A 19,090-nucleotide genomic window follows, 5' to 3' on the forward strand; every position below is an offset into this window, starting at 1 on the left:
TCCGTCACCGACGCCGCAGAGTCTACCTCAGACGACCCCGACAAGCCCGACGACGAGTACCGCCGCGCTCACCGCGCCCCCAACGAGTTCCGCCTTTCCCACCGTAGCTCCGACGAGGAGGACCCCGGCCCGTCCTTCGTCCCGCAGCCCGAGGACCCGGGTCTCCACTTTCTGCACAACCCCACCTGGTGGATGGGCACCTTCCTCATGGCCGCGGGGGAGGTCGGCAACTTTGCCGCCTTCGCCTTCGCCCCGGCTTCCCTCGTCGCCCCGTTGGGCGCGTGGAGCGTCGTCCTGTCCGCCATTCTGGCACATGTCTTTCTGCATGAAAATGTTTCCAATCGCAACCTCCTGGGCATTGCGCTTTGCGTCACAGGCGCTTTTCTTATAGGCGCCGCAGGACCAGACGTCTCAGCTGCAGAGAGCGCTCTAGACGCCGACGCCGTTACCCGCTTGCTCCTCCGCCCGCCGTTCGTTGCCTTCATGCTTATCACACTTACAGCTACAGGTCTCCTCATCTACCTCTCCCACCACACTACACTCGGCGCGCAATATATTTTCGTTTACGTTGGCGTTAGTTCCCTTCTGGGTGGCGTCACAGTCGTCTGCGCAAAAGCTCTTAGTACCTTCCTGCGCCTCACCATCGAGGGAGATTCCCAGTTTGGCAACTGGCTTCCGTTTGCGCTTGGCCTTGTTTTAGCCATTGCTATTCTCGCCCAGTTGAGATACCTCAATCTCGCCATGGCTAGATTTGGAAACGCCCAAGTTATTCCCGTTTATTATGTTTTGTTTACCACTTGCGCCATGTCGTCCGGCGTTATCATGTACCGCGAATTCGATGCCCTTACTTTGGGGAACATCCCCTTCTTTTTGGGTATCTGCTCAACGATGTGTGGTGTGTTTCTGGTGTCGAAAAGTGCAAAGGCAGAACAACAGAAGGCAGACGCTTCCGGAATGCGAAAGGGCTCCCCTAGAAGAAGAAAGACGGCCATTGATTCAGACTACGAGCCGATGATCCCAATCTCCCCGATGTCTTCGCCGCGCAGTCAACCACAACAGCCTTGGTCGTAGGCAGGAACCTGGACTTCAAGACTTGGGCTCAAGAGTTTGCTCGTCCCGAGTTTATTTAAGTTTCATACGATTCATCAAGACTCGTCAGGGCTCCGTACAACCCGCTGATTACGGCTGATTTTCAGCTTTAGGAATCTTTACTACGATTGGTTTGCATAGTCGCGTGGACGAGGGTATCAGACCTGAAGTGTTCAGTCGTACCTGCAATGTTGCATTTCACGATAATCTCGATGTATTTATCCATTCCCCTCATCGCGCTTCTGTGAAGACATTGATCCGTATTTCGTACCCTCTCCCGGAGTCTTGAGACCTGTGATCACTTCGCTCTCCGCGGCAATAGAAATCTGAGTTGCCGGGATGGGGTCATGAACATACGGCGGAAATGGGCCAGATTGTCGTCGAACTGTCGCTCGCCAATTCGTGAAGAAAGATGCTAAATACCGAGCGGTGGTAATGATAGATTCGAGCCGATTGACTTTCGCTCTGGGATATAATTTCTCACCCCTCACTCTGTTTTGTGAATCTATGAGAGTATAAACAGTTAAGACGGAAGCCGTCAATGTAGATATCGTCGCTGTTCCTGAAGCAACATACATGATCACCAATTGGTACTTTGCCGCTAGGCTGGGGGGTGTACCTCCGATGATCTGGCGTCACACATTCGAGTAGTTGCAAGTAGTGCGATGTTATTATTTTTGTTTTGTTCGAGGTCATTGGATGCGTTAGTTAGCCTAGATCCTCGACTAGCCCTAGAAGGCATGTTCATAGGAAACACTGGACATGAGAATATGCGACGGCCATGAGTGCGATAAAAGTGTCGTTAACATGTGAGACGAGGCATGTGAGGCAAACTTACCTGTCCGGTCATCATTCCTGAATGGGCAGGACTCGACACAAGCAATGATGCGCATAGGAAGTTAGAAACTGACATTTTGAAAAATGACACCTTGGATACACCGACTGCTCCAGCATGAACGATGAAGGCGTGGTTGGATGAAGTCATCGATACTACTTACCTGGAATGCTTACAAGGCCCGTAACACTCATGGTATTCAGAGTTGGAGTGAGACCTAAAAGGACACTTGACCTCATTACATCGTACGAGGCCTCCCATTTGCTTGCTCCAAGCGCAAGTAGATTCTCAATATTACTCTTACGTTCGGCAAACTCAGTAACTATGTTGGACAGTGCGACGCTCAGAGACGACATGGACTGCCCGGTAATCATACCAATGATTGGAATGCAATACTGCGCATCAAGCCCGGTCCCTAGCACTACGGTAAACGTGAAGAGGCCAAACATTGCGACCGTAGCCGTGATAGATATGAAGCAAACGACTACCATGGCGTCAAACACGTACGGCGGGCGAGCGGATGCCTCCACAGCCGCGACGAGCATCATGAGTGTTATATAGGCCAAGACTACGGGAGGGTAGTTGTACATGATGATCGGGACCAGAACCAACCCTAGGGCGGACAGCTGGACTAGACATCGCCCCGCGGCGACAGCGAGTTTCCACTCAACGCCCAAATCAAGACGATGGCTCGCGAGAAGAGCTACTCCCAAACAGACCACCAGTGATGCCAGCTGTAGGTTGGAGACAAGGACGACGCCGTTCGAAGCGAGGTTACCACCTGCCCCCTTGGCAAGCAAAGTTGCGTTTTCTGACAACTCCATAGCGCTGCGACTGGCGTCCAAGGCTGTAGCAATTTTGTACTTCTCCGAGCAGGAAAGAAAAGGCCACAGGAAAGTAGCTGTGTTAGAAAACTTCGCAGAAAGTCAATGAAACAAGTCAAGGGAAGCTTCTGCGAGCTTAGCTGATAGCCGGGAAACGTTATCGCTGGTGATCACGGGACGCAGGGCAAGACGTGTATTGCTGGCTACAGAGCTGAAGCCATTTCTGAACACACATAAAATAACGTAGGATCGAATCGAATTTTGCTGGTTTCCTTTTCGTGCTTGTGTGAGGTGACTCAATAATCATTCTACAGTACAGCACAGTATTACTGCACACGTGAAAGATAAAGATCTGACATGTGCCGAGCGAGATGACGGAGTTGACCTTGGAGGTTGACTGTCACACCAGCCTGAAGAAAATCTGAATCTCCTCTTCGAAGACATACGTCAGTGCTGTGCCGGGTCATGGAAGGGCACTTACAGTACATGAGCCTGCGGTGCAACACTCGTTCTGCATCTCTTCCTGCAACTTAGTGAAAAGGATAAGACTACTTAAACTTGCTGCAGCTTCCGCCTATGTCATGTAAACAGACTATTACATTTGCGGAACAGCCAGGGAGCTCTTGAAGAACAAAATTCATAATCTGATCTAAACATCATAGTGTAGAGCTGAGATTCAAAGCCACATAAACCTTTTTTTCTGTACCTACTGCCAAGCCTCGATAGATGAATGAGAACAGGAACTGGAGACTTCAATTATTTGTGCAGGTTCTTCACGGGTTAATGTAACTATTTCTGGAAACCACCTTCCATGGATAGTTATGGTGCTTAGAAAAGGGGAAGGAGTTAAAGCTGAGGGATGCACTTCTGTTCTGTGTTTAACGATCGGCAGGAGCCAAAGTATCGTAGATGTGAGTGGGTCGCCATAGGCTTTATGACTGCAATCAGTAGAAATTTGCAAGGCTTAAGCTGCAAAATGTGACCCCAGCTTATCTCAGAAGTGCCAGAAGTTTATTCATTTATGTCTTTTTTTGAATATGTGACATAAATGAGCGCCGTAGGGGTCTCCACTGTTGGTATCACAGTCTTTTATTCATATAGGCGTGTTTATTCACTGGTCGGGTAGGTACAGTATTCCTTTATTGGGGTTTGACTGTGGGAGTGTTGCACGTAGCGGATTTGTGAAAATTCTCCAGAGCGACAGGTGTGAAATTGCGACTCCTGGTCTTCCTGGAGAAGACGTTGCGTTGGCCATTACAGTAAAGCGTAGTGCTTCATAATGCCGATAGAACACTTGCTCGCATTTGAATAGAGCTTCCCTCGCCCCCCGAGAGCGGCGGCGAAGTGCGACGGCAAGCATAATAGTTGGCTGTGCGCACGCCGCGGGCACTCGCAGAGGGACACACGAAATTCACTTCAGTAGAAGAGTGTTCTATTTGTTTTGCGTCGCGTCTGTACTGCGCCTCGCCCTCTCTTCGTCTTATCCGCCACCCACACGGCGAGCGCAACAAGTGAATTGTATTAATAGTGCGCACGAGCGAGAAGCAACACCTCACGTTCTCACGACACAGATCGCCCGGGAAATCTCTGGTACAAATTCAACAAAGCAAATGATGTACCCGGATCAATGTCTCATACGCACGATGGTGTTTGTATTTACCCGTACTGTAACAGAAGAGCTTCTCTCCACGAATTGCATCGCCACACAAGCGAAAGGTACTATATGCGCAGAAATGCATTAAAAGTCCTTTTAAATATGCTCTTCAGACTGAGATTTTCTTTGCTTCGCCACCCAGGAGTTTTTCCCTTTGCATTTAGCGTTGTGTCGCCAACTTGCAGAGGCGGGTCATTTAGAAAGCGTGGGATGCAAGCAAGAGGCTTATAAAGTCGTAGGGACAGGTGCTTGCAACACGCACTCATACTGCATGCAGTGCAGTGCAGTACCCTTCTCACTGGTATAATTTGGACACGTTAAGGATTTTCCTGAAATCGGTCATTTTACCCCTCTACTGGCCGGTTTTTCGGTACCAAAAAATCAATTTTTGGCCGCTCCATGTGCCATCCGGCACAATTTGGGTACCCACATAAATACTTTACATCGGAGTTGCGATCCCAGCGAACTCCGCGCCGCGACGTGCTGCCGATCTGCACGAGTACTCTCTTCCCTCCCTTATCGACGAAGCGGAGAACGTCTAGGCCACTTTTTTAAGGAAATATCATCCAGAGAAGTCCAAAAACTGCTCTCTAAAGTGCGAACAACCTCCTCTCTTCCAACAGGCGCCTTACTTCCCTTCTCACCAACTGACCTTGTTGACACACGCCGCCCGCGTGCCTTGATAGCCAGTGTGTGTTTACTGTCCACATTTCCACATCTCGCAGGCTGTGAGAGCATCTGAGGGGCATTGCACGTCAGAAAAGCCACGCCTTTCATGCTTCTAACACTCATACGATGCTTTGAGGGCGTCTACTGCTTTCTTTAATATTCCCAGTTATAGAAAAACGCGTTTTGCGCTGCTAGCGCGTTCTTCTCTACTCTTTTTGATTCGTCACTTGTGTGCGAGGGTTTGAGCTCTCATTTCCGGCGGCATACCGCCACCGTCGAGCCAGGAGGCGGACAGAGAAGAGGAGGAAAAAGCTTTACTGTCCAGGTGCTGGGTGCGTGTATGTGTGTGTGTGAGAGATGGACTCTGCATAGTTGTGGAAGGCGGGGAGGGCAGAGGATCGTGGGTTGAAATGTGCCCAAAATACACCATTACCCAAATTATACTACAGTAGTGAGAAGGGTACTGTTGTAAAATCGTTGCTTGTCATACTGTACCAACAGAGAGCGTATGTTGGTACTGTAATGTGTAAAACGTGTTCAACCTGTATCTACCAGTTCACAAATACTGTGCGCTAACACGTAGGCTGGTTCACAACTGTACCCTTACAGGTGCAGCATTTCGTGCCAAATGTGGTGCAAAAACACGCTTGAAAAAGTGTTTTCATTGGATGTGGCTATCCATTGCTATTCTACAGTTGTACAGAGCAGTGATCAAGATGTGCGTCTGCTGTCTGATAAGCATACGTCGTCTCCCATGAGCAGCTAGAACGGGCCAGTGTTGCGCCCCTGCTTTCAAAACGCTTCGTCAGGGGCTTTCGACTCGACCTGCTTCAGCTGTCTTCGCTGCGCCTTCCGGTCTCCCTGGGACACAGCGAACGAACCCGTGTCAAGTCGAATCTCGTGGCGTACGCGAATCCACATCGCTTCAACGGATTTGTTTTTGTGTACCAGAAGTACGGAAAAGGCATAAAGCACATCACGCTGGGTCACATGTTCCATCGGGTGTCAAGGGAAGACAACCTTTGAAGTACAGGTACTGCAGTTGGCCTTCTTCAGAGAGAAACGACGCTATCAATCCTGTACAAAAAAAAAACGTAAACGATGTTTACTTTTGGTGGAATTTAAAATTTGTAAAAAGGGGCGGTGGCTTGAAGAAACTGCTACTATGTTGAGTGGGTGTCGCCAGGGGAATACAATATTTCAGATCCAGGTTGAAGTGACGGATCTTCAAGGGTGGGACCCTCTTGCTATGACCAAGAGACAGTGATCATACTATATATCCCTTCTCCGTAGAATCCCTAAACGTGTATCTTGCGGGAAGGACAAAGCCTTTTCATAGGACAGAGCCTTTTCCTTCACGCAAAATAGTGTGTCTTGGTCATAGCGTGTGCTCTCAGCTTTTCCTGTACAGTACCCTTGACGGGTGGGGGTGCTCTAAGGGTACCGGAAAAGCGGAGTCATGCTATGTATATGATATATGCGTATTTTGCGAGGTCGCGATACGTCGTTGAAACGTTAGAACAAGACCTCATTTCATCAGAAGTAAAAACAAGGCGCACAGACTAGCATGTCGAGGAAAAGAAGTGGCAAGTGAGAGATATTCAAGGCGCGTTTATTGATACGCTATCTCAAGAGCGAATGAACGCTTTGATGTACGCTGCGTCAAGTCTTCATTGTGTACTCAACTTGAAACAAACAGGCATGAAGTCTCAGGGACGGCACGGTTGTTGTTGACAACCTCATACGAAGCCTCTTAGGACTCCGGCGGAGGGACGAGCCAAATAGGGAGTGTGCAGTTTCCAACACAGTAGAAGAGCTGTTCTTGCCATTGTAGGGTTTACTTCAGGGAGCGGCACCTGTTCTTAACAACAAATAACGGGGCGCCCGACAGGGAGGGCTGGCGGGAAAAAGGGTGTACAGCACACAAGAGGAGGCAATACCACGCGTGCTGTAGAAGAGGCGTCTCCAGGCCGGCAACCGTATGATTCCGCAAATAAATGGCAAAAAAGAGACCACAATGGGAATCCACACAACCACTCCCCCATCGCCAGGTGGCGGCACCCAACGTTCAAAGGCAGGACGGCCGATGCTGTCAAAAATACTTGTCACTCTCGCGTTGGTCGAAAGAGCCTTGTAGCCGGGAAAGCACCGTCGTCCGCCATGCAGCGCGCATCCGTTTGCCCACATACGCCTCCGCCAACGCCTCTGAAACAACCCTTTGCACCTTTCACACCTCACTCCTCACTGCCCCGCCACAATTCCTCTGCCCGCTCAAAACCATCCCCCCTTAAAGTCGTCGTAGCTCCGTCCCTTTCTTCCCTATTCTCTACTCGCCCGGCCCTTCGCTTTGTTGCGCCTCCCTTTAGCCAGGCATGGCCCGAGCTGCGTGTCTGGGTGTTGACACACCCATCCTTTGCCTTCCCCCGGCTACAGGCCAACTGCCAGAAGAAGGAGGTGTCGTCGTCTCCTCCCCAGCTACACCCTATCGGAAGCCCATCGAACATGCAGGCCACTCTTACCAACAACAGCTCATCCGTACCTACGCCCTCAACGCACCCGAAGAGCTCCTCCATCCAGCTGACTCTAACAAAAACAAGCAAGCAAAGAGCGCCCCCACTTTGCGAGCCAAGGATACCGATGCCGCCAAGTCCCTCGCCTCCAAGATGGCAGTCGGCAGCGACGATCTTTATGAGCTTCTCGAGCTCGGAGAGAAGAGGTGGCACGCCACTGCTGACGATATCAAGAAGAGTTTTCGCAGGATTAGTTTAATTTATCACCCGGACAAAATATCCCATCACGGCGACGAGGCCAAGCAGAACGCAGAGACCCATTTCAAGGCTGTTATGAAGGCTTACGATGTACTTTCGGATAACAAGAGGCGTGCGGGTTACGATTCTGTTGACGACGTCGACGACTCCATCCCCAGCGAGAGGGATGCGACCGCATCCCCACAGCGATTTTTCGAGAAGTTCGGCAAATGCTTCCAGCTCAACGCGCGATGGTGTGTCTCGGACCGTGTCCCCGACCTCGGTGATGATGACACCGACATGGACACTGTCCACAAGTTTTACGATTTTTGGTATACTTTCAAGTCATGGAGAGATTTTTCCTATGGTTGTGAACATGATACGGACACGGCAGAGACTCGTGAAGAGAAGCGATGGATGGAGAGGCAGAACTCTAAAGAAATTAACAAGAAGAAGAAGGAAGAAAGTTCAAGGATTCGACGCTTGGTAGACCTTGCTCACAAACATGACCCGCGTCTCAAGCGTGAAAGGCAAGCTGTTAAAGCCAAGAAGGATGCCGTGAAAGAAGAGCGCAAGCGGAAGGCCGCGGAGGTCATTCGTCTCAAGGAAGAACAGGAAGAGAAGGAAAGACTAGAAGCTGAAAGCAAAGCCGCAGACGAGAAAGCCGCACGGGCAATTGCGAAGAAAAAGAAAGATGCAGCCCGCCAGGTTTTGCGCAGGGCTCGTCAAAACCTACGAGCTGTAGGCCGTGCGTTGAATATTATGGCAACAGAGCGTGGGTTGCTCGGTATCGAGGGAATTTGCGCGGAGGGAAATGCAGAGACTATTGGAGCTGTTGCCACCCAGTTATCATCTCTTCCGGACACCAGTGACAGGTGTGAAACTGCGTATGCATTGCTCGATGCAGCTCGCGCAGATCCCACAAAGCCCATATGTAGTGAAATCGTGGCTAACTTGTCGACGAAAGAAGCGAAACTTGAAGACATGACCGATTCATCTTCTGTTTCTCTTGAGGCCGATGCGGAGACTGATGCGGATTCGAAAAAGGACTGCACGATCGAATCTGAACCGGAAACAATCGTTCAAAGGCCCACCGTGAAGAGCGAGAAGACGGTCGCCAAAGCACCCGAGAAGCCGTGGTCTAAGGAGGAATTATCACTTCTGTCGAAGGGTGTGACGAAGTTTCCGGGTGGAACAAGAGATAGATGGAATCGACTTGCAGACTATATCGGATCTCGAGACGCAGACGAAATCCTGCGAAAAGTCAACGACAACCGGCCTTCTAAGATTAAGCCGGGTTCACTCAAACAATCGGTGAAAGCTCAGCATACCCCTGTCTCAAATGATAGATTGAAGGACAAGAGGAAGACGAATCCAGACGTTGAACAAAAGACCCGCATCAAGCCGGTAACGAAGCCTTCAGCATCTGCGCCCTCACAACCACCAAATGTGCTCCAGTTTACTCCGAAGCAGCAGCTCCTTTTCGAGACCGCTCTAAAGAAGCATGCAAAGGGAGACCCTTCCAGGTGGAAGAAAGTTGGTAATGCAGTCGGGAGGACCCCTGATGAATGCCAAGAGAGGTTCAATGAGCTGATAGAATTTTATGCCGCCAAGAGGGCTTCGCAATAAAAGGCCTTCGCGGGGCGACCTTACCAGTACACATCACCACGGAATGGTATCCATATTTGTGGTTCTTTCCAGTGTATTGATTCTGTCACCAGATGATTCCGCATACCGGTGTGCTCAACGAGCAATACTTTTTGTACACGGACGATAACGTATTATTCTCCAGAAATCCGTATGTGTACTGACGAGGCTCTCCCCACCATAAGACTGCCGAGAAATAGAGTTGCGTGTGTGGCCATTTGAGCATTGTGAAGCTGCAAATATTCAAGCCTAGAAGAACCTGCCGTTCGTTTCGGAGCTCATGTCGTGTTTTTATCTTACTACTCACATTTAGACTTAGCATACACCCCCAGTTACGCGAGCAGAACATCATCGTCATAAATGCACTACTGCACACAGTGAATACCGTCGTAGTCCTACACTCTGATTTCACATCAGTGCTTGAATCCATTCAGTTAGGAAAGTTTAACCTCGAAACCGGACCTTGCATCGCTTTCCCATGCTGATAGGTTCTGCCCAGCCCAGTTCTCCGGTCATGTCCATAGTCCTAATGTCTGCAATATCACTCAAGAAATCGGATGGTGCCAACGAAGAACCAGAGGGGGCTTGGGTCAGAACAATAAGAAGATCATCTGGGTGCCATCCTCTTCGAAGATCTTTCTCGCCTGGGTTCAACGCAACCTTCGTGTAGCGGATTGTGCTGCCTTCTTCTGAATCTGATTGCACAATTTCCCTTTCCAGGTAGCCTAACACAATTGTGCCGACGTTCCTCCCGCGAGCCATCAGTTCAAAGAAACTGACTTCCTCATCTTTTGTTAAGTCCACATAAGATTCAACGCTTTCCAGGGTGATTTCGGAGTCATGTGGGTCAAATAATGTGTTTAGAAAACGATTGACTGAACCATCTTCTGAAACCATTGCCACTGCCTTCGAAATAAGCTCGCTGCTAGCAACGACCGCGTCAATGGAATTGACAATCGAAAGCATAGCCCGTGATCGAGAATCCACGATTTCCCCAACTATAACTCCTCGAGAAGAGTTATTATCAAGAGTGGCCTTTGAGCCAATGAAACGCTGGCTCCGTGCTCTGCCCAACGCCCCACGCATCGAAGCGAATGTGCTCAGGCTGTTCATGCTTCTTGGACCGTTTGAGTCATCTTTTCGTGGTGCTGCAATGTTGCAGAACTCGTTGTCCGGAGATGGTTCGTTTCTTCTCGTGGTGATATCCTGTATCATCATCACTACTGTTATCACACGTGCGTCTGCATCACCAAGTGTCTCTGACTTTCCTCCTGAAGACTGATCTGATGACCCTTTTGAGCGACCAGAAGACCTCAAATGGTTTGAATGCGCATCGGATGCGCCAACAATAACACTTGAAAAAGTTTCCAAAGGTAATTGGGCTAGCACATTTCGTCGACATGCACCAACACGGTGCACAACCTTGACTCGACTATTCGACTCCCACCCTCTGAGTGACAACTCACTTTCTCGCTGTTCTACAGCAAGTTCAGATAGTATCCAAAATTCTGATCCGAATGGAGCAACGGCAGAGTAAACCTGCAGTAAGTTTCCCATGTCAAAGCGCCAACCACAGAACAAAATCCGTTCAATCTCCTGTTCTCCAGAATCTTTGCTAGCAAGGCACTTTGACGGCATTGCTGAGCTTCTCGCCCAATCCTTCGAAAAATTCCGGATAGCCTCGAGCCCTCCGGGACAAACGTCAACATACCTCATGGCATGATTGTAGGGGTCGTACACCGCTTCCCTAATGAGAGAATGTGTAATAGAAGCACAATAGGTGTCGTCGTCTTCTGCAAGAACAATAATTTGGTCGCCATCACCAATGACGTACGAATCCGAAGGGTTCAGCATTAAATCTCCAGATGCGGTCTTCACTCCTACGAAAAGAACACAGGAATGGAATGTCAGCACAGTAGTCCACGCTTCTGGCATGGAAGGACCAATATAGGGGCAAAAATGGGAATACGCACCAAGCGGGATTGCATCTTCGAAGCTGCCAGAATTTTGGGAAAGCAATAGGGAGCGAGAGTGTTTAAACAAGCACAAGATCGCGGTGGTTAGTAAAAAATGCTGAGACGCGAAGGACAGAAACGGACAGGGCACAGAGAGAGGTTTTTCTGCATACCATAGAAGGACCTCCTTAAAGCTCAGTCCCCGTAGTATCCCCCACTGGCCTGAGTACGTTTCGCAGCCGTCGAACCCCAGCTAAAAGGTCAAAAAATGTTAGGATTCTTGTAGCAAACAGGAGATGCGAGCATCCCAAAGACATTCATACTCGTGAAGGGAATACAGATAACTCACCAGTTCTTGCCAAACGTCCGCTACCAGGGGATTTCTTGCTGCTTGCAGCATCAACCTTCCAAGCACATCATTAGCTAGAACAGGCTCGACAAGCTCTGGGCATATTGAGGTCATTATTGCAGCATTTTCTGTATCCATTACTTCGATGACGACTCTGTCTGGCCGGGGGACGACAATCTCGGCAGAAGCTTCAAAGTTGGGACCTTTCAACTTCTTGTTCTTTTCAACCGCCGCTTTCTCTCTCTCAAGAGCTGAGACAATGCTTAAAAGGATTTGTAATGAACGGGCATCGTTTGTCTCAGCATCATTTTCATCATCACCCAAGATAATTATTGACCGGGCTCGGAAGAAGGACACCTTTTGCAAGTCTTGATATGAAAGGGGGGATCCAGATCTACAAACAACTCTAGTACCCACGTTTGCAAAACTGAAATCACATTGTGCAATATCGTTTTCCATATCTTCTTTTTCTCGCTGATCGGAAAGACATACAATGACGTTACCTCCGGCGCTTTCTCCAGCTTTCGCCAATTGAACCATGACAGAAAGCGACTTCACAGACCACCCTATTATGAGGGTATGGCCAGTTTCCTGTTGATATTCGCGAAAGTTTCGAATCATTTACGAGATGTCGAGTCAGAAATGAGAACGTGAAAAAGTGAAAGTAATGGTTCTCGAGATAGCATATGCTTCTTGAAGATGCTTCTTGAAAAATATTTGCGATTCTTGATATGTGCCTGGAGGCTACATAATTGACTGCTTACCGTCACAGAGCTTTCTCCTTTTCGTAGACTGTCGTACTTTGTCTGAACAGCATCAGAAATAATGGATAGGAGTAGAGCAGTTAGAACCAATCCTCCAACATTTGTGCAGACGGCGACCAATCGTAAGGAGGGGCTGGTTGAGTTGATGAATCCCCAATCGAGACCCGACCCGAGTGCGGCTGCCCATAAAGACTCTATCCACGGCTCAGAAGCCATCCAACTGATTAGTGTACCTGAAGACAGAATGAGGCACCATGTTAAAGCCATTAGAACCAAGGCTTTCGCATACCTGCAGGAATAGATTTAGCAAGGGATTCAAAAGGAAAATTTCAGTTAGACATGCTTAGAATAGAACCGTAGGCGTGGGAGATTGAGCATTGGTAAACTTTAACTGTTTCCACCCAATTGAGAACGTACGGGTTCGTAGACAACCAGTAATCAACGTAATAGTAAAGCTTTTGTCGTGACGTAGGTCCATGATCTTGGCGCCGACGTCTCCAGGTCTGAAATACGGCCTGAATTTTAGTCCAGAAACCGTAACGCTTCAAGCTGAAGTGAATTGACATCAGAAGACAAGCGGGTTTAATCCCATAATGAAGCGCAAAAACGATGAATGCAAGCAAAGACATGTACACCGGGATTTGCACAGACTTAGAAGCCCCATCGTCGGCAACCGTGAGACTTGCAAGTCGACGAAAGTTCTTTGACAACACCCGCCTCTGTTTTACTCGGCGCATTATGTTTCTTCCCCTAAGCATCTTGTGATCCAGAAACAACATAAATGCCGTAAGTTGAGGCTTGCAAAATTTTTTCAAGATGAGAAGTAGCTGGACCGCTCTCGAAACCCCGCGCTGGTAGTTCAAGAAGGATCGGAAGAAACTAAATAGTGTATGTCTTTATGTTTAGAGAATATTGATCTTGCAGCCAACATGCCTATGTGCTTAATTCCAGCCCTCGGAGAAGCAGGGAATTTTGCGCTGATTACGCGGCATTTCGAGAGATGTGACAAGACATTTCGCTTGTCACATGTTGGGACGCGCCTTCACAAAAAGCGTCTGGAGTATCTCGTCAAAACGTGCAACCAACATTCCATCCAACAGCAGAAATTCAATTCAAAGATATTAACCTACGGCGTCATTTTTCCTTCTGCTTCTATGCATGATGAAGAGAATGATACTCTTTTTGGTCCTTCACAGAAATCACTCTACGCTTGATGACAAGCACACTTCATTTCGTTTCACGCCAACCTAAGATTTCATGTATAGACATATATGTATGTGTATCTTGGAAGCGTTCTCCTTGAACAACGTGTAAGGAGGATTGTACTGTTTCCCTAAAAGATTTATGTATTTTTGCCGTGTTGTGAATGTGAGGCCCTACCGGAGTATCACCCAGAGTTAAACCAATGTTGGACACTACAAAAAGCGACATGTGCGCAAACTTTCCTCGGTCGTCATGCTCACTGCTACCCGTCCGTCCTTCAATCATGATATATTATAGATAATGTAAACTAGGTACTGCAATAGGCCGTGCATTCGTTCTCTCTGAACCTTGCACTTCCACTGCAATTTTGTGCCCTGTGTTGCCTCTGATCTTCTCTTGGATAGAGCAGTTGCTTTTCCCTTTTTCGTTATTTGCATGAGCGAAAGTTAGTTTTCCGAAGGTATCGCGATGGAGAAGATCATGCCGGTTTGAATGCACTGTATGTGCAGTACCCTTACACGTAGGACGAACGATTATTTCATGCTTCTCGTGGGGATGCTGCACTGTACAGTGGTTTCCTTGCCTGGTCGTCATCAGCCAATGATATCACTGAAATGCTTACACCCTTTCCGGTCTCGGAAAAATCCCACCTGCCTCTTGATACCCAGTCGCCTAACGCCCCATGCCTAAGCGCCTTATTCGGTGACTAGTGCACCGTACGGATTGCTCAGCCAACCTCACGCCGGTCGTCTCTACTCTTTAGTCTATGGAATCACCGCATCTCACTTGCCCGCCGCACCAGCAGAGGATACGCGCGTAGTTTCATGATGTATTCGACAAGAGTCTGGTTCTTGTTTTTGCTCGCCGTCTCGTGGCTAGCACTTACATCACACGCGAACACAGTTGGCCGGCAAGAGGACGGCGCGGAGCCGGCCGAGAATACACCGGGCGAGGATCAGAATGCAGGCCATGCGCCACAATCCTCTGTAACAAATGGATCAGAGCCTCAACCGGAGGAAAACGCCCCTGAGCAACCGCCGGCGTCTGAAGGCGATGGTGTGACGGGCAATAGTACGGAGAGCAAAACCCCGGAAAAGAGCCCCGTACTTTCTTCCCTTTACATTAACACTGCCAAACCTGGATTGGGAAGCCGCATTACTACGAAAGTGTTCAAAGACGGAGCTTTGTCCGGCCTCTTCAATTCGTGCCTCACTACCACCGCCGATCCGTCCACTCCTGACACCGATTGCTTTTTAGACGATCAATACAATGATCGTTTGCAGTTTGATATTACCTATAGCGTGCCTGCCTCTGAAATTGAGAACGCTTTCAAGGCGACCCCACCAACACTGCAGTTACTCGGGGATTCCGCGGATGCTTCGGATGCAATTGTTTTATCGTACGCGGTGGCACTGCAATCGTCAAGTGCAGAAGTGATGGTCAGATATTTTTGCAAGAAGGATGCGGATGCCCTAATAGATCTTGAACTCAAAATTCAATTCGGTGCCGATCCCGACTCTGTGGTCCCAATCAAATGGAAAAAGAAATGCACAGGCGGAGTAAACACACAATTGGAGTTTGGCTACACTACAGACAACCAGAAGAGCGGTGAAAAGGTTCGCCATCCTTTCGGGTCTGATGCGGATGCGCCCTACGTGGTCCCGCCAAGCGATGTGTCCACCGAGGTATATGCGAAGTTACTGCAGCCTGGTGCACAACAGGAATTCTTAGCACCACTTGTAATCAGCAGCGATCCGAGCATTGTTAGCGTTGCAGTTCGCGGAAATCATCCCAATGGGGGGATTTTCCAGGGTCTGGACATGACCGAATTTCAAGTGAGCTACGAATGCGTGACGAAAGGTTCTTCTGATGTTTCTGTGAGCGTAGGAATTCCGCCTTTTCAGAATTTGACCTCCACGTGGGAGAAGGGTAAGAGCATCAAAAGACGGATCGCTCCAGAGCTATTGCGTGAAATTAAGAATGTCATGCACTGCTATATTTCGTGATTTTTCTAACTGAGCTTTTTTACATTGACTTCTCTTTTATTGCGTAGATTGCGGGGGAAAGATAGCAAGTAAGCTTTCAGTTGGCAGCACAGAAGGTGCTTTCGACATTGTAGATATGGGCAAACCTACCCCGAAGTACATGGTCGCGATTGAAAACATTGGAACAGCCCATTCGGAAGAACATCTACATCTTCCTGGAAACCAATCGGAATGGACGATATATTTGACGTATGGTACACCAGGCACAGACAGCGGGGCCTCTAAAGATGCTGCCCTACACATTGGACGGATCGGCGTCACTGTCGAGCACCCAGGAGTGATAGCTGCAGCCTCTCCGCGGTTGAGCACTCGCAGAAAATTTGGTTGGGGGGATGTCACAAACTCAGAAAATTCACTTAATGCTGGAGAAAAGGTCAAGGTGTCTTTCCATTTCGTGTGTCGTAAGGTGGGGGAGAGTCGGTTGCTTATTACAGTACCGATTCTTGACTATGATACGTTGGAATTTGGTATAGCAAAGGAATGCGATCATGTTGGATCGTCGCACAAAGCGAAGCAATTCGTGTTGACAGTAGGAAATGTGTCTTGGGTTACCGGGGTTGTTGTAGTTTTGGCAGTGGCGTACTGCGTCCGAAAACGACGCAGGGATGCTGGGTTTCAACCGGTTGCAAACACTGAGAAGTGAACGATACGTAGTTGATTGGTCACAACATATATTTTACCACATCGTCGCGTTACGGTTTATGAGTTGGGGTTTAGAAGCTGTTCGACTTAGTACCTCGAAGCCTGCTCTATTTGGTTTCGGTGGCCTGATGATGTATATTGGTTTGCAGTCTAAGTTTGTTGGCTCCAAACTTGCCAGGTGCGCGAAAGCTTGTGGTGTATACTTCACAATGAATGTATTTGTTATGGGCTTGATATCCTTCAGGACCCAAGAACGTACCCAAGAACGCCGTTCAGCGATATTGCTCAGCCTTGTCCCTGGATGGGTGTCGCGGCGGTATGGCGTACCCTTGGTACGGTATAATTCAGGCGGGACACGGCACAGTACAGTTCTGTACGGAGAAAAAGATTGCAATGCGAAGATTTTCTGGATTTTTTCTCTGGTTCGTGATCGATCTGGAGAGTATTGCACACTGTCTATTAGAACACCAGCAGCCACCTACCCCGGCACCTCGTTTTGACATAAGAGTGTGTAGATTGTCAATTCTAGACAAGGTGTCAAGCAGCTACAGTAGTGATAATTGCGTGGCTTGTAAACATATTCAGTCAATCGCAAGATTTCCGAAAGGCTTGCATGGAGGGAAGGATGGCGTGGGTGCCGACCTCGACTGCATTTCTCTCTCGAAGGGGAGCTTCAGGCACATGCGTTAAAGGAGCTCGACAAAGGCAAATTTACGGGTGCGCAAAGCGAGCCCCGATGATGTCTGCGCTCAATGAACGCCCTAAGACGGACGAGTACGCTCAGTTTGCGGAAAAGCTTGACGTCGGCACTACGAAACCTGCGCCCTCGCCTTCTGATGATCTTAGCGCAACGAAAGAAACGGTGGTGAAAGAAGAAGAAAAGAAGAAGTACGCTGAGTTTGCAGAGTTGCTGGGAGTGGAGGAAAGGCAACCAAGCTCTGACCCAGTGCGGAAAGAGGTTGGAGAGGCTGCCCCGAAGACGGTGGATATTGATCCTAGGGACTACGACATTTTCGATAAGCTATTACATCGTTCCGGTGGGACTGGAAGAAAGCCAGTTAAAGGATCGAAGCGATTTACGTCTGCCGCTGCTGTCACCGGCAGGGAGCGTCCAGTCCAATCTGATATTCCCAGTGCAACCGACGAGGTTCCTGATACTTCGAAAGATCGTCAGAACGAGGGCACTGTTCTTTCCGAAGGAATGAATGTCTCTGCTTTTTCGGAGGAACAAGTTGAGGATGCTTACGACGTAATGATGGAAGAGTTTGGTTCTGATTTCCATGGGAGAGCGAAAGCGAAACCTATCGACGCACCTGCTGCCGAAGTGGAAGCACCAGTACCAGATTTGCAAGCGCCGCCTATTCGCCCCGGGACACCTTCAATTGACAATCATGGAAATCCAGACCCCGGGTCGAAGCCTATTCAGCCAGAAACCGAAGTCGCACAGACCCCACCCCCCGAATTGAAGGCGAAGCCGATGCAACCTGGGCTGGTCCCTCCCATCACGGGAGTGACACCTTCAATTGACAATCATGGAAATCCAGACCCCGGGTCGAAGCCCATTCAGCCAGAAACCGAAGTCGTACAGACCCCACCCCCAGAATTGAAGGCGAGGCCGATGCAACCTGGGCTGGTCCCTCCCATCACAAGAGTGTCAAAAGCCACGCCACAGAGCGCGCAAATTTTGCATGAGGGACAGGAGACGGTGTCCGCACCTGAAGTAGTAGAGGAGCAAGTCTCGGAATTGCGAAAACCTCCAAGCAGGCCGGAGTACGAAGAATTCGCCAGTGCTTTTAGTACACGAGATGGAAACCGCAGCAGGAGAAGAGAGCGAAAGACAGAGTTTGTGACAGATGAAGCAGTAACTCTGAAGGACCCAAAGCTGGTATTTAGAGTGGATTAATCAAGACGAGTCTGCCGCAGGCCTTGTTTGTCGCTACACGCGCCATAAAGTTTTGTGTGATTGTTGCACGTTGACCACATGAAGACAAGCTGTTAGGCATCACGTTATGCGTAAAAACGAACCGGCACTTCAGCGCAATTAGAAGGAACTCGCGGTCATGAGTGCATGGACTTTCATCAATGTGATATGCTTTTTTCTACGCGGATGCATTATATGGGGGCAAAGCGTTTGCACAGGCAGCCTGAAGAGACGACTCTTTAGTCTGCTTTCTTAGGACGTTTTGTATTGTTGGTGATGATATCTCCCAGTTTGTTTGAGGTGACGTTTGCTCAAAGGCCACAGGAAGGATTTTGTGTCGCACACTGTCTCGGCTCAAAGACCCGGTCACTAGATTGTATCGTGGCTATTCCACTTCTTAGTTATGGTGCCGGAGTTTGGCCCCTGTTTGCCGGAGCCTGTCTCGGGTTGCTGCCGACCTTTAGATGACGACCGGGAGCCCTACCCTTGGTACAGCATGAGAGGTCGATGGTGTGACTCGGCATGTGCTGGCATCGCCATTGCGGCCAGCAATGTCGCCGGCCTGTATCTGCAATAAAATCTGAGACTCGACGTAATTTCGTTGAGCCTCGCTGATCCACTGTAAGGAAGTCAAGTGATGCATTCCAGCGCGGTCTGCTTTGGAACGACTATCTTTACCGCATGCTTGCACAGGAAGCCGTGACAGCCTCTGCGCCCGAACTGCCTTGTGATACAGCAGATATTTT

The 19,090-nt window shown here is 49.1% G+C and overlaps 7 protein-coding genes; 5 read left to right on the forward strand and 2 right to left on the reverse strand.

Moving 5' to 3' along the window:
• Positions 1 to 1,071, forward strand: part of CHC_T00004267001 (hypothetical protein) — a 1,470-nt gene extending 399 nt beyond the window's left edge. The window contains exons 2-3 of the mRNA XM_005715577.1: positions 1 to 622; positions 701 to 1,071. The exon at positions 1 to 622 is cut by the window's left edge and continues 57 nt beyond it. Of these exons, the coding sequence (XP_005715634.1) occupies positions 1 to 622; positions 701 to 1,071 (993 nt within the window). The remainder of the gene's footprint in view (positions 623 to 700) is intronic.
• Positions 1,072 to 1,085: 14 nt separating this feature from the next.
• Positions 1,086 to 2,748, reverse strand: CHC_T00004268001 (hypothetical protein). XM_005715578.1 is given in 2 exon segments: positions 1,086 to 2,079; positions 2,080 to 2,748. The coding sequence occupies 1 exon segment, from the start codon at positions 2,746 to 2,748 to the stop codon at positions 2,080 to 2,082; it is 669 nt and encodes a 222-aa protein (XP_005715635.1). The 3' UTR covers positions 1,086 to 2,079.
• A 4,483-nt stretch (positions 2,749 to 7,231) lies between these two features.
• Positions 7,232 to 7,840, forward strand: CHC_T00004269001 (hypothetical protein). Its single transcript, XM_005715579.1, has one exon. The coding sequence runs from the start codon at positions 7,232 to 7,234 to the stop codon at positions 7,838 to 7,840; it is 609 nt and encodes a 202-aa protein (XP_005715636.1).
• A 74-nt stretch (positions 7,841 to 7,914) lies between these two features.
• Positions 7,915 to 9,844, forward strand: CHC_T00004270001 (hypothetical protein). XM_005715580.1 is given in 2 exon segments: positions 7,915 to 9,447; positions 9,448 to 9,844. 1 exon segment carries the CDS (start codon positions 7,915 to 7,917, stop codon positions 9,445 to 9,447), a length of 1,533 nt encoding a protein of 510 aa, XP_005715637.1. The 3' UTR covers positions 9,448 to 9,844.
• Positions 9,845 to 9,909: 65 nt separating this feature from the next.
• On the reverse strand, positions 9,910 to 12,800 carry CHC_T00004271001 (hypothetical protein). Its single transcript, XM_005715581.1, has 10 exons — positions 12,534 to 12,800; positions 12,028 to 12,360; positions 11,770 to 11,946; positions 11,594 to 11,673; positions 11,439 to 11,461; positions 11,173 to 11,345; positions 10,770 to 11,058; positions 10,631 to 10,706; positions 10,171 to 10,531; positions 9,910 to 10,125 (listed from the first exon to the last, which is right to left on the reverse strand). The coding sequence occupies exons 1-10, from the start codon at positions 12,798 to 12,800 to the stop codon at positions 9,910 to 9,912; spliced, it is 1,995 nt and encodes a 664-aa protein (XP_005715638.1).
• A 1,476-nt stretch (positions 12,801 to 14,276) lies between these two features.
• On the forward strand, positions 14,277 to 17,015 carry CHC_T00004272001 (hypothetical protein). XM_005715582.1 is given in 4 exon segments: positions 14,277 to 14,309; positions 14,468 to 15,665; positions 15,790 to 16,424; positions 16,425 to 17,015. The coding sequence occupies 3 exon segments, from the start codon at positions 14,277 to 14,279 to the stop codon at positions 16,422 to 16,424; spliced, it is 1,866 nt and encodes a 621-aa protein (XP_005715639.1). The 3' UTR covers positions 16,425 to 17,015.
• Positions 17,016 to 17,162: 147 nt separating this feature from the next.
• On the forward strand, positions 17,163 to 18,969 carry CHC_T00004273001 (hypothetical protein). XM_005715583.1 is given in 2 exon segments: positions 17,163 to 18,326; positions 18,327 to 18,969. 1 exon segment carries the CDS (start codon positions 17,163 to 17,165, stop codon positions 18,324 to 18,326), a length of 1,164 nt encoding a protein of 387 aa, XP_005715640.1. The 3' UTR covers positions 18,327 to 18,969.
• The last annotated feature ends 121 nt before the right edge of the window (positions 18,970 to 19,090 follow it).

This window comes from Chondrus crispus, genomic scaffold, assembly GCF_000350225.1.
Source record: "Chondrus crispus Stackhouse genomic scaffold, scaffold_224, whole genome shotgun sequence".
NCBI classification, from domain to species: Eukaryota; Rhodophyta; class Florideophyceae; order Gigartinales; family Gigartinaceae; genus Chondrus; species Chondrus crispus.